This window comes from Oncorhynchus tshawytscha, linkage group LG03 (assembly GCF_018296145.1).
Source record: "Oncorhynchus tshawytscha isolate Ot180627B linkage group LG03, Otsh_v2.0, whole genome shotgun sequence".
NCBI lineage: Eukaryota > Metazoa > Chordata > Actinopteri > Salmoniformes > Salmonidae > Oncorhynchus > Oncorhynchus tshawytscha.
The window spans coordinates 64,706,158-64,721,157 of NC_056431.1; the positions used below are offsets into that span (position 1 = coordinate 64,706,158).

Consider the following 15,000-nt stretch of genomic DNA (forward strand, 5'->3'; position numbering starts at 1 on the left):
AGAACACCAAATAATGCATGCAGAGCAAAATTAGGCCGATACCCAGTGGTTAGAGTGTTGGACTAGTAACCGGAAGTTTGCAAGTTCAAACCCCCGAGCTGACAAGGTACAAATCTGTCGTTCTACCCCTGAACAGGCAGTTACCCCACTGTTCCTAGGCCGTCATTGAAAATAACAATTTGTTCTTAACTGACTTGCCTAGTTAAATAAAGGTAAAAATAACAAAGCCATCACCTACAGAGAGATGAACCTGGAGAAGAGTCCCCTAAGCAAGCTGGTCCTGGGGCTCTGTTCACAAACACACCCTACAGAGAGATGAACCTGGAGAAGAGTCCCCTAAGCAAGCTGGTCCTGGGGCTCTGTTCACAAACACAAACACACCCCACAGAGAGATGAACCTGGAGAAGAGTCCAATAAGCAAGCTGGTCCTGGGGCTCTGTTCACAAACACACCCCACAGAGAGATTAACCTGGAGAAGAGTCCCCTAAGCAAGCTGGTCCTGGGGCTCTCTTCACAAACACACCCCACAGAGAGATGAACCTGGAGAAGAGTCCCCTAAGCAAGCTGGTCCTGGGGCTCTGTTCACAAACACAAACACACCCTACAGAGAGATGAACCTGGAGAAGAGTCCCCTAAGCAAGCTGGTCCTGGGGCTCTGTTCACAAACACACCCTACAGAGAGATGAACCTGGAGAAGAGTCCCCTAAGCAAGCTGGTCCTGGGGCTCTGTTCACAAACACAAACACACCCTACAGAGCCCCAGGACAGCAGCACAATTAGACCCAACCAAATCATGAGAAAACAAAAAGATAATTACTTGACACATTGGAAAGAATTAACAAAAAAAACAGAGCAAACTAGAATGCTATTTGGCCCTTAACAGAGAGTACACAGCAGCAGAATACCTGACCACTGTGACTGACCCAAACTTAAGGAAAGCTTTGACTATGTACAGACTCAGTGAGCAGAGCCTTGCTATTGAGAAAGGCCGCCGTAGGCAGACATGGCTCTCAAGAGAAGACGGGCTATTTGCTCACTGCCCACAAAATGAGGTGGAAACTGACCTGCACTTCCTAACCTCCTGCCCAATATATGGCCATATTAGAGAGACATATTTCTCTCAGATTACACAGATCCACAAAGAATTCAAAAACAAATCCAATTTTGATAAACTCCCATATCTACCGGGTGAAATACCACAGTGTGCCATCACAGCAGCAAGATTTGTGACCTGTTGCCACAAGAAAAGGGCAACCAGTGAAGAACAAACACCATTGTAAATTCAACCCATATTAATGCTTATTTATTTTCCCTTGTGTACTTTAACCATTGTTAAATTGTTATCATTGTTATATGTATACAGTGTTATACATTGTTACAACACTGTATACATATTTATATATAATATGACATTTGTAATGTCTTTATTGTTTTGAAACTTCTGTATGTGTAATGTTTACTGTTAATTTGTATTGTTTATTTCACTTTTGTATATTATCTACCTCACTTGCTTTGGCAATGTTAACACATTTCCCATGCCAATAAAGCCCCTTGAATTGAATTGAAATGGAAAGACCGATGTGAATTTTGATAGTTGCCATGGAGATGTCTTTAGAGACAAAACACAAACTAAGCTCATTTTACCTTCTTATGCAATTTCAAACATCTGTCTGACAAACACACACACACACACACACCACACACACACACACACACACACACACACACACAATTATACAAACAGTGCTATCCATTCACTGACCTGGTCACAGACTCCAATCATACAAGATTTTCAGTGCTACTCAGAATAGTTTAAAGACATCTCATGTATTTTCTGCCTGATTCATTCAGTATGTTGCTGTTTTCCCCGGACCTTACCCTTGTCTGGTCTCCATACCTGTGCTAATTGGTAGACACTGAAGCTGAGGTGACTAATGACAGGGCTTTTCAGATAGGAATTGAGAGAAGATGAAAACACGGAACAAAACAGCATTGATTAACAGATCTAGTTAAGTCATCGTCCTCTTTATCATCACCAGCAGAGCAACAGAGAGGGCTGAGGAAGGAAGGGGGGAATAAAGGGGGACTAGTAGACTAGGTCAAGGCACAAAGACCCAGGGAGCCAGAGAGCCAGGGAGCCAGAGAGCCAGCGATCCAGAGAGCCAGGGAGCCAGAGAGCCAGGGAGAGCCAGAGCCAGCCAGGAGCCAGAGAGCCAGGGAGCCAGAGAGCCAGGGAGCCAGAGAGCCAGGGAGCCAGAGAGTCAGGGAGCCAGAGAGCCAGGGAGCCAGAGAGTCAGGGAGCCAGAGAGCCAGGGACCTCAAATACCAACATACTGATACAGGTCAAATACCAACATACTGATACAGATCAAATACCAACATACTGATACAGGTCAGGTGAAATACCAACATACTGATACAGGTCAGGTCAAATACCAACATACTGATACAGGTCAAATACCAACATACTGATACAGATCAAATACCAACATACTGATACAGGTCAGGTCAAATACCAACATACTGATACAGGTCAAACACCAACATACTGATACAGGTCAAATACCAACATACTGATACAGATCAGGTCAAATACCAACATACTGATACAGGTCAGGTCAAATACCAACATACTGATACAGGTCAAATACCAACATACTGATACAGGTCAAATACCAACATACTGATACAGGTCAAATACCAACATACTGATACAGGTCAGGTCAAATACCAACATACTGATACAGATCAGGTCAAATACCAACATACTGATACAGGTCAGGTCAAATACCAACATACTGATACAGGTCAAATACCAACATACTGATACAGGTCAAACACCAACATACTGATACAGATCAAAAACCAACATACTGATACAGGTCAGGTCAAATACCAACATACTGATACAGATCAAATACCAACATACTGATACAGGTCAAATACCAACATACTGATACAGATCAAATACCAACATACTGATACAGGTCAGGTCAAATACCAACATACTGATACAGATGAAATACCAACATACTGATACAGGTCAAATACCAACATACTGATACAGATCAAATACCAACATACTGATACAGATCAAATACCAACATACTGATACAGGTCAAATACCAACATACTGATACAGGTCAAATACCAACATACTGATACAGATCAAATACCAACATACTGATACAGATCAAATACCAACATACTGATACAGGTCAAATACCAACATACTGATACAGGTCAGGTCAAATACCAACATACTGATACAGATCAAATACCAACATACTGATACAGATCAAATACCAACATACTGATACAGGTCAGGTCAAATACCAACATACTGATACAGGTCAAATACCAACATACTGATACAGATCAAAAACCAACATACTGATACAGGTCAGGTCAAATACCAACATACTGATACAGATCAAATACCAACATACTGACAGGGCAGATCAAATACCAACATACTGGTCAAATACCAACATACTGATACAGATCAAATACCAACATACTGATACAGATAAAATACCAACATACTGATACAGGTCAGATCAAATACCAAAATACTGATACAGGTCAGATCAAATACCAACATACTGATACAGGTCAAATACCAACATACTGATACAGGTCAGATCAAATACCAACATACTGATACAGGTCAAATACCAACATACTGATACAGATCAAATACCAACATACTGATACAGATCAAATACCAACATACTGATACAGGTCAGGTCAAATACCAACATACTGATACAGATGAAATACCAACATACTGATACAGGTCAAATACCAACATACTGATACAGATCAAATACCAACATACTGATACAGGACAGGTTACGCTTTTGCATAGTGTTCTTATAAATCCTCACGGTCATAATGTTTGTGTGTGTGTGTGTGTGTGTGTGTGTGTGTGTGTGTGTGTGTGTGTGTGTGTGTGTGTGTGTGTGTGTGTGTGTGTGTGTGTGTGTGTGTGTGTGTGTTAGCCCCACTGATTGAGAGGGACACAACAAACAGGAGGCATGTGACTAGTAAGGTGATTTCTCTCTGCAGAAACAGAAGAGATAAGCAAGCATGCACTCACACACACACACACACACACACACACACACACACACACACACACACACACACACACACACAGAAAAAACTACAGCAGGAGTACATCCCAGCCACTGATCAATATCTAATGTACTTAAACAAAGGACACATAGGAGGAAAAGATACAAAACCAATGGAACATACTTCAGGCCAGGGGCCTTTATTTCGACCCCAAAACAACAGAGCATCCTAGATAGGGATTTGGATCAAAAGGCCACAATGTTTCTCACAGAGAGAAATCTTTTTATCTGTTGGCCATATTGTTCTCGACGGGCGTGTGGAGAGAACATCTCCTGTCATCACAAACGTAATGTTGCTGATCAAAACACAGCTCTCACGTGTGGGTCGGAACCACAGGAGGTTGGTGGCACCTTAATTGGGGAGGACAGGCTCGTTGTAATGGCTGGAGCAGAATCAGTGGAATGGTATCAAATACAACAAACACATTGTTTCCATGTGTTTGATGCCATTCCATTCGCTCCGTTCCAGCCATTATTATGAGCCTTCCTCCCCTCAGCAGCCTCCACTAGTCAGAACACTTTATGTAAATCCATACAGCAGATCCAGATGAGAAGGAAATGTTGCAACTCCTCATGCTTTCTCTCTCTCTCTCTCTTCCCATGGTTTCATCCAGTTAGCAACACTAACCAATCCAACAGAACACACATTCTCTTTTCCTTTCCTCTCCCTCCAACTCTCTGGGGGGTAGTCTGTCCAGATGTACTGTGTCCTGCTGTTCTCCTTCCAACCCCCCCGCAAACACACACACACTTTTTAATGGCCCATATTAGTAGCGCATGTCTTATGGGGTTAGTTGTTGTTTTACAGTTCATTCACTTCATTTTTCTAGACTCATAGGAAACTTCTAGTATATGAGCATGTTTTTCTCCAAGCTCCCGTCCTCTCCTTTCTCCTTCCTCCTCCTCTTCGTCTCTCTCCTCCGTTCATCATTAATCTCAATCACAGATCATTAACTGGCCTTGGGGAGCTAATGAGACCAGAAGGGTCCAACATGAGTGTTTCTGGGAAATGCCTAGTTCTCATCGACTTCTGAAAAGTCAGGGATTATAAAACAATAAGAAAACAAAACAACAGCTACCTGTCAGTGAGAAGTCTGTGCAAGTAAGTGCTTTGAGTCAAGGTTTTAAGTGATATAACGAGGAAGCCTTATTTCCAAATACTGTAAAGCAGGACGTCCCAAACTCGGTCCTCTGGTTTTTGCCTTAGCATTACACAGCTGATTCAAATATTCAACTCATCAACAAGCTTTGATAGTTTGAATCAGCTGTGAAGTGTTAGGAAAAAAACTAGAACATGCTCCTTTTGTGGTCCCGAGGACCGAGTTTGGGAAACGCTGCTGTAAAGCCCCTATTCTGGTACACTGTTTACATACATGGATTCTCTTTTCCGGTGAAAGCCAGTTTGAGAACATTTCTGATAAACAGTGTAGAGAAATATCATCCAACCAACGATGATTGAAAGCACAACTGGTTGGGGCGTTTTCTCATTCCACAGCCCTCCAAATGGAAAACAACTTGACGGAATGTTTTGGGAAAAGTGCCTTCATGTTAATAGACGCTTATATTGAAGATCATTTTCAACACATCGGACATAATTCATCACCTTGGTAACAGGAGCCCACTGAACCTCAAGCCTCACCACCATTTGGCACACACACACACACACACACACACACACACACACACACGGATGAACACACCTACGTACACAGAGCTCAATCTGTGGGGCGGATTTAATGATTTATGTGTTCTCATCAAAAAAGAGAAATGCAGTATCTAGTACTAATAGACTAATAACACTTAATGTGTAGTCGGCCCTCTATGCTTCTAAACATGCTCTCGAGTAGAAAGGGGAGTTGTGGATCTAGTCAACCTGTCCTAACAGTGTATGCCTTGGGAGTTAACAGCGGTACCAGTTAATGAAAATGTATAGCCATGTCCCTATGGATGGGAGGGAAGGTGAGGGGGCTGCATGTTTAGCATTTTCTACATTACCAAAGCACAGTAGGACTGATAAAAGACACACTGGAGACTTAAACAGTAACAGAGAAATGCAATGTGAGCTGTCTGTTAGTCTGTCGGGGAGTGAAGAGTGTTGGATGGTGCAGACACCTTCAGCTGATATAAACTCTGCAAAAAAAGAAATGTTCCTTTTTCAGGACCCTGTCTTTCAAAGATAATTCGTAAAAATCCAAATAACTTCACAGATCTTCATTGTAAAGGGTTTAAACACTGTTTCCCATGCATGTTCAATGAACCATAAACAATTAATGAACATGCACCTGTGGAACGGTCGTTAAAAGACACTAACAGCTTACAGACGGTAGGCAATTAAGGTCACAGTTATGAAAACTTAGGACACTAAAGAGGCCTTTCTGCTGACTCTGAAAAACACCAAAAGAAAGATGCCCAGGGTCCCTGCTCATCTGCGTGAACGTGCCTTAGGCATGCTGCAAGGAGACATGAGGACTGCAGATGTGGCCAGGGCAATAAACTGCAATGTACATACTGTGAGACACCTAAGACAGCGCCACAGAGAGACAGGATGGACAGCTGCTCGTCCTCACAGTGGCAGACCACGTGTAACAACACCTGCACAGGATTGGTACATCCGAACATCACACCTGCGGGGCAGGTACAGGATGGCAACAACAACTGCCCGAGTTACACCAGGAATGCACAATCGCTCCATCAGTGCTCAGACTGTCCGCAATAGGCTTAGAGAGGCTGTACTGAGGGCTTGTAGGCCTGTTGTAAGGCAGGTCCTCTCCAGACATCACCAGCAACAACGTCGCCTATGAGCACAAACCCACCGTCGCTGGACCAGACAGGACTGGCAAAAAAGTGCTCTTCACTGACGAGTCACGGTTTTGTCTCACCAGGGGTGATGGTCGGATTCGCGTTTATCGTCGAAGGAATGAACATTACACCGAGGCCTGTACTCTGCAGCGGGATCGATTTAGTGGTGGAGGGTCCGTCATGGTCTGGGGCGGTGTGTCATAGCATCATCGAACTGAGTTTGTTGTCATTGCAGGCTATCTCAAAGATGTGCGTAACAGGGAAGAGATCCTCCTCCCTCATGTGGTACCCTTCCTGCAGGCTCATCCTGACATGACACTCCAGCATGACAATGCCACCAGCCATACTGCTTGTTCTGTGCGTGATTTCCTGCAAGACAGGAATATCAGTGTTCTGCCATGGCCAGCGAAGAGCCTGGATCTCAATCCCATTGAGCACGTCTGAGACCTGTTGGATTGGAGGGTGAGGGCTAGGGCCATCTCCCCAGAAATGTCTGGGAACTTGCAGGTGCCTTGGTGGAAGAGTGAGGTAACATCTCACAGCAAGAACTGGCAAATCTGGTGCAGTCCATGAGGAGGAGATGCATTACAGTACTTAATGCAGCTGGTGGCCACACCAGATACTGACTGTTACTTTTGATTTTGACCCCCCCTTTGTTCAAGGACACATTATTCCATTTCTGTTAGTCACATGTCTGTGGAACTTGTTCAGTTTATGCCTCAGTTGTTGAATCTTGTTATGTTCATACAAATATTTACACATGTTAAGTTTGCTGAAAATAAACACAGTTGACAGTGAGAGGACATTTCTTTTTTTGCAGAGTTTAGATATACAGTACCAGTCAAAAGTTTGGACACACCTACTCACTCAAGGGTTTTTCTTAATTTTTTACTATTTTCTACATTGTAGAATAATAGTGAAGACATCAAAACTATGAAATAATTTGGGGCGGCAGGGTAGCCTAGTGGTTAGAGCGTTGGACTAGTAACCGGAAGGTTGAAAAACAGGACCATAATGATAGTCCCACATAATGATAGTCCCACTAAGTGAAAACCAGATGGGATGGCATATCGCTGCAGAATGCTGTGGTAGCCATGCTGGTTAAGTGTGCCTCGAATTCTAAATAAATCACTGACAGTGTCACCAGCGAAGCACACCCACACCATCACATCTCCTCCTCCATGCTTCACGGTGGGAACCACACATGCGGAGGGTCTTCCTTTTCGTGTGGAGATCCTTATGAGAGCCAGTTTCACCATAGAGCTTGATGGTTTTTGCGACTGCACTTGAAGAAAGTTGTTGAAATTTTCCACATTGACTGACCTTCATGTCTTAAAGTAAAGATGGTCTGTCATTTCTCTTTGCTTATTTGAGCTGTTCTTGCCATAATATGGACTTGGACTTTCACCAAATAAGGCTATGTCCTGTATACCACCCCTACCTTGTCACAACACAACTGATTGGCTTAAACACATTAAGAATAGAGGTCGACTGATTATGATTTTTCAACGCCGATACCGATACAGATTATTGGAGGACCAATAATGAAACTTGCTCAATTTGGTTTAAATAATGCAAAAATACAGTGTTGGAGAAGAAAGTAAAAGTGCAATTTGTGTCATGTAAAAAAGCTAACTTTTAAGTTCCTTGCTCAGAACATGAGAACATATGACAGCTGGTGGTTCAATATTCCCAGTTCTTCAATATTCCCAGTTAAGAAGTTTTAGGTTGTAGTCATTATGGGAATTATGATGCGTTGACTATTTCTCTCTATACCATTTGAATTTCATAAACCTTAGACTATTGAATGTTGTAAAAGGCACTTTAGTATTGCCAGCCTAATTTCAGGAGTTGATAGGCTTTAAGTCATAAACTGCGTGTGAATCAAGCATTGCTAAGAGCTGCTGGCAAACGCAGTAAAGTTTGAACGAATGCTTTCGAGCCTGCTGCCACCTACCATCGATCTGTCAGACTGCTCAATCAAATATCAAATCATAGACTTAATTATAATATAATAAACACAGAAATACAAGCCTTAGGTCATTAATATGGTCAAATCCAGAAACTATAATTTCGAAAACAAAACGTTTATTCTATCAGTGAAATACGGAATCATTCCATATTTGATCGAACGGGTGACAACCCTAAGTCTAAATATTTCTGTTATAGTGCACAACCTTCAATTTTATGTCATAATTATGTAAAATTCTGGCTAATTAGTTTGCAACGAGGCAGGCGGCCCAAAGTGTTGCATATACCCTGACTCTGTGTGCAATGAACGCAAGAGAAGTGACACAATTTCCCTAGTAATACTGCCTGCTAACATGAATTTATTTGAACTAAATATGCAGGTTTAAAAATATATAATTCTGTGTATTGATTTTAAGAAAGGCATTGATGTTTATGGTTGGGTACATTTGTGCAACGATTGTGCTTTTTTCGCGATTGCGCTTTTGTTAAATCATCCCCCGTTTGGCGAAGTAAGCTAAGAATTTAAATTGATTATATGCAACGCAGGACAAGCTAGTTAACCTAGTAATATCATCAACCATGTGTAGTTAACTAGTGATTATGTGAAGATTGATGCTAGCTAGCAACTTACCTTGGCTCCTTGCTGCACTCGCGTAACCTGTGGTCAGCCTGCCACACAGTTTCCTCATGGAATGCAATGTAATCGGCCATAATCGGCATCCAAAAATGCTGATTACCGATTGTTATTGAAAACTTGAAATCGGGCCTAATTAATTGGCCATGCCGATTAATGGGTCGACCACTAATTAAGAAGGAAAGAAATTCCACAAATTAACTTTTAACAAGGCACACCTGTCAACTATGCATTCCAGGTGACTACCTCATGAAGCTGGTTGAGAGAATGCCAAGAGTGTGCAAAGCTGTCATCAAGGCAAAGGGTGGCTTCTTTGTGTTAAAAACTTATTGGGTTACTACATGATTCCATATGTGTTATTTCATAGTTTTGATGTCTTCACTATTATTCTACAATGTAGAAAATAGTACAAATTAAGAAAAACCCTGGAATAGGTAGGTGTGTCCAAACTTTTGACTGGTACTGTACACTGATACGAAAATGAGCTTACCCACATGTTTCTGTACAGTAAAAATACATTTAATGTTAGAGTTTAGTCACAACTATTGAAAAAGCAGAGACACAGAAGTAGGTATACTGTATGAACATACACAGATAAACCACAGAGAGTGCTCCTAGCAGAATGCTCTATGTAGAGATTCTCAGAGCCACACTAAGCACTTTGACTGACCATGTTGCACTGCTCTGGAGGTATGATGCTAGAATCATTCATGGCAGCATGTATCATCAAAGTGACCAATGCAATTATATTCACAGTATCATAATGTCCAATGTAAGTACAGTAATAAGCTAAATAAAATATATGGTTTTATATATTTGGAGAAACAATCAAAATGTTTGTTTTTACATTCAAAATCTAAAGATAACGGACTATTCAAAGTGTTGGGTGAAGATATATTCACTAATCAGCACTACTGTAGAGTAATTCTGAGTGGTCAGTGATGTCCAATGTGAACCTGATAAATGGTGAGAATTCCTAAGAATTTGCCACCATCAGTTTGGACATGACAGTTGGGCTTTATTCACAGCTATTGTATAGGTATTGTGCAAAATTCTTCATCATAGAAATGCATAATAAGATACCAAACTTGTATTTAATTTGTTGAACTTTACACACGCACTCAGTCAATTGTCAATGCTGAGTCTTGGAGAGGCATCGAGCACACCATGAGCGCAACTTCCCAAAACTCCAAACGCACAACTTATACAGTAGCCTATTTCTCAAGTTGAACACATAAGATAGTAACACAATACAGTTTTTACCATGTTCAATTAAACAGTTAGTTAAAATGACTCTTACCTCCGCCTCTGTCTGGTATACGGCGTAGCAGAGAGCCACCAACAAAACCAGGGTGCAACTCTGGAACATTATTGCTTAGGGACGCAATGGAAATGTATGTAGGCCTACAACTGTCCCGAATGTCCACTAAAGACCACTTGTTGAAACCTTCGTATTCTTCTTCTTAAAATAAATACAGACTATCAGCAGAGCTTGTGCAGTGCGTTGGGTTGCATATTTGCCCTGGACGTTGTGAGCCTCTTTCTGATCAATGCAACTTGTTCTTGTTTGTCGTCAACCACACCCCCTGTTAACGACCACGCTTGCCCATATGTACCGACACAACCATGTTGTTACAAAGCACCACTTCAACTTTAACTGTTAGGAGAGAGACTGCTCATTATCTGTATATTGGTGACAGAGCGACCGGGACAACTGTGATTTTACATCGCCGGGATCTGGCGTGTATACCCTCACACGCTACTCTTCCCCCGACAAGCGCAACACATCCCAGGTAGAAAAAGTGCTTTTTGTGTTCATTGTTGTCTCGTTCACTAACAAACTTGTTCAGAGATCTTATGTGGTTTTCCCATTTCCATGTGTTATAATAGCCTATCTGGATAGCCTACAGGTACAGACATCACATGCGTAAAGCCTACAGACAAACCCAACTACTCTTGAAGGAGATTTATAGCCCGCATCCATGTCTTCACTTTTATATGAATATCATGTGTAAAATATATATATATTGACAACAATATTGTGCGTTTCAAAAACGTTTACGCACGCGCGAACAGAGTATTTGTTTTCGACATTAACGATACATACTTTTATAATGTCATGTTGTTCAACAAATAAATGCCGTGTTTTTTGTCTCAGTTGTGTTCGTGGCCTGCCCGACATGCATTAGGGCTGCCACTAAACCTGGAGAAGAGCACTAGTTGCAGTAGGAATTCAGTTTGAAGTTCGGATGAGTGGGGCAATGCAGGCAACACACCAGAGACAACTGAAGAACCTGAGGCAAGTGCTCAGCGGGCTCTATTATGTTGTTATGTGTTGTGGTATACAGTTGTCTGTGTAAAATGTATATTAACTCATTCACTCTCCCTTTCCCTTTAGGTTTCTGATTCTATGTTTTTCGGTGGCCATCCTAGCGTCGGGAGTTGACGCAGTAAGTTTTATTTTCAACTCATCATGCGGTGAGGAGGGGGGGGCAGTATTGTTGACGAGGGGACAGCTGTGGGCACATTTGCATTTAACGCTGGTTTCTTGCTTCTTGGAGCAGTGGGCATGTCAGCTGAACTCGCAGCCCGGTCACGGACGACACAAGTCAGTATTCGATCTATGTCTGAGGACGTTGGGAGATGAAGTGGAAACCGGCCACTAGGGGCAAAAGTGAGCACTGTTACCTTGAAGTTGGTTTTCAGTAAGCATCTGCCTCTGATTCCAAAGGTTGCAAGTTAGAATACGTTGTTTTTAATATTTTTGTTTTAAGCCTATCCCAAGCCTTAAACCTTACCTTAACCATTCAAAGTTAATGCCCAACCTTAAGAATTTGGAGTTAATGCTTGAACTTAAGTATCTGCCTCTAATTTCAAAGGTTGCAAGTTTGAATCCAGCAATAGAAAGCTGTTTTTGAGATGTTTGTTTTAAGCCTATCCCAAACTTTAACCCTTACCCTAACCATTTGAAGTTAATGCCCAACCTTAAGAATTTGCCCTGACGTGAGACTGTGAGAGCTGGTAGCAACTTGATGGTCTCTAGGGCTTTTTTGTCACTGAGCTGCTTGAACTGTTTTTGTCATTTGTTCACGTGTTACTTTCCTGCCAAGACATCTGTGGGAGGATTTTCTACAGAACTTATTTTGAGGGAGAAATAAGTATCATGGCAGAGGGTCCCATTTCATTTAGATTGCAATATGAAGGGGTAATGACAACTGGCACAGTTTGAGAGCAGTTCAGGATGTGTCCACATAGAATTAGCTTTTCAGACGTAGCTACATCTTTGGTTGGGTGATATTCCCATTTATTGCAGATATTGAAGCTAAATTAGCTAGAGCAACTTTACATATAATAAATACTGTGTGAAGAGAGGTGCATTCTATAAGCATTTTCTTGTGAGAAGGTAAGAACCCACCTGTGCTAACACTTTCTTGTCACCTGTGTACCATGTGACCAGTGCCCTATAACCCCATGTTAGAGTCCCCCTAGTGTAAGTTAAAACATCCATTCCTCGCACACTCTCTCTAACCTTCTCAAATATTTTGTAAGGAAAGAGGTACCTGATTAGGTAATTACGGTGATGTTTGTTTGGTTTAAAAGCTGAAGTGGACTGCTGACCATTGCAGTGTTGTGGTTAGGGGTTACGGGTTGTGACCCCGGTACTGTTGACCTCTGTGGTTAAACATCATAAAACCCTAAATTATTAGTCATGGTGAATATCCGTTAATAAAATCATCTCTCTGCTAGCTCTCACAGTCTCATGTCAGAATTAGACGTCCATCCATGTTTCTCAAACGTCACATTTTGAAGTATTTAAGGTTAAGTTCAGGCATTAACTCCAAATTCCTAAGGTTACTAATTAGCTCAGAATGGTTAAGATAAGGACTGGAATAGGCTTAAAACAGCTTTCTTGGGCCTCCTGAATGGCACAGCGGTCTAAGGCACTGCATCGCAGACCCGGGTTTGATCCCGGGCTGTGTTCCAGGCTTTATCACATCCAGCTGTGATCGGGAATCCCATAAGGCGGTGCACAATTGGCCCATCGTCATCCCGGTTAGGGGAGTGTTTGGCCGGCTGGCCCAGCGTCATCCCTGTTAGGGGAGTGTTTGGCCGGCTGGCCCATCGTCCTCCCGGTTAGGGGAGTGTTTGGCCGGGCTGCTTTACTTGGCTCATCACGCTCTAGCGACTCCTTGATGCAGGCTGACCTCGGTCGTCAGTTGAACAGTGTTTCCTCCAACACATTGGTGCCGCTGGGTTCCGGGTTAAGTGGGCGGGTGTTAATTAAGGAGCCTGGTTTGGCGGATCATGTTTCAGAGGACGCGTGACTCGACCTTCACCTCCCGAGCCTGTTGGGGAGTTGCAGTGATGAGACAAGATTGAAATAATAAAAAATAACTGCTTTCTATCGCTGGTTTCCAACTTGCAACTTTTGGAATCAGAGGCATGGATTGATGTCGAATACTGACTTGAGTCATGGGTGACCTGGCTGCCCTCCTCCCTGTTCTTAAGTCAGAAAGTATGTGCCACTATGTGTGCACTCTCTTACTCAGGGTATGTGTGTGGGCAGCTTCTTGAGGAATGATTACCCACCTCCCAGACTTTCTCTGTATTACAGTCAGGAGATTGGCTTTGACCTACATGTAGATCTGTCAGTAGGGCTGGGCGATATGGCCAAAATGTTATATTCCGGTATTGACGGTATTTGACAGTATTTTTAGTTTTGAATTATAACAGTTCTACATTTGCTTTATAAGTAGTGAGTGATCCTAGGGTGGCAACACATACATTCTAAGTTATTTCATTTGATTTCATACATTCTAAGTGATTGTTTTATACTGTTCAATTCAACTTCAACCAAAACACATTTTAGCACTTATCACTTCTGCATTCCCTGCGCTCAGTTGCAGTGGTGGGAAAAGTACCCAATTATCATACTTGAGTAAAAGTAAAGATACATTAATAGAAAATTACTCAAGTAAATGGGATTCACCCTGTAAAATAGTACTTGAGTAAAAGTCTAAAAGTATTTGGTTTTAGATATACTTAAGTATCAAAAGTAAATGTAATTGATCAAATGTAATTAAGTATCAAAAGTAAAAGTATAAATAATTTCAAATTCCTTATATTAAGCAAACCAGGTGGCCCCATTTTCTTGTTTTTTTTAATTTACAGATAGCCAGGGGCACACTCCAACACTCAGACAATTTACAAACAAATCATTTGTGTTTAGTGAGTCTGCCAGATCAGAGGCAGTAGATAACCAGGGATGTTCTCTTGACAAGTGCGTGAATTGGACCACTTTCCTGTCCTGCTATCTTAGGTCTTCTGAGATCTATTTTGTTCGAGGCATGGTTCACATCAGGCAATGCTTCTTATGAATAGCAAACTAAAAGTTTGTGAGTGTTTTTTTTTTTTACTTGTTACATTCAAAATGTAACGAGTACTTTTAGCTGTCAG

General features: G+C 41.9%; 2 protein-coding genes across 3 annotated transcripts in view; one reads left to right on the forward strand and one right to left on the reverse strand.

The window, feature by feature from the left end:
- LOC112241545 (collagen alpha-1(IV) chain) overlaps positions 1 to 11,075 on the reverse strand; it is an 81,707-nt gene extending 70,632 nt beyond the window's left edge. The window contains exon 1 of the mRNA XM_042319827.1: positions 10,844 to 11,075. Within this exon, the coding sequence (XP_042175761.1) occupies positions 10,844 to 10,912 (69 nt within the window). The 5' untranslated portion in view covers positions 10,913 to 11,075. The remainder of the gene's footprint in view (positions 1 to 10,843) is intronic.
- A 110-nt stretch (positions 11,076 to 11,185) lies between these two features.
- LOC112241524 (collagen alpha-2(IV) chain) overlaps positions 11,186 to 15,000 on the forward strand; it is a 133,088-nt gene continuing 129,273 nt past the window's right edge. For both annotated transcript variants that reach the window (XM_024409607.2, XM_024409611.2), the window contains exons 1-3: positions 11,186 to 11,336; positions 11,702 to 11,842; positions 11,942 to 11,993. In XM_024409607.2, coding sequence (XP_024265375.1) covers positions 11,793 to 11,842; positions 11,942 to 11,993 — 102 coding nt within the window. In that variant the 5' untranslated portion in view covers positions 11,186 to 11,336; positions 11,702 to 11,792. The remainder of the gene's footprint in view (positions 11,337 to 11,701; positions 11,843 to 11,941; positions 11,994 to 15,000) is intronic.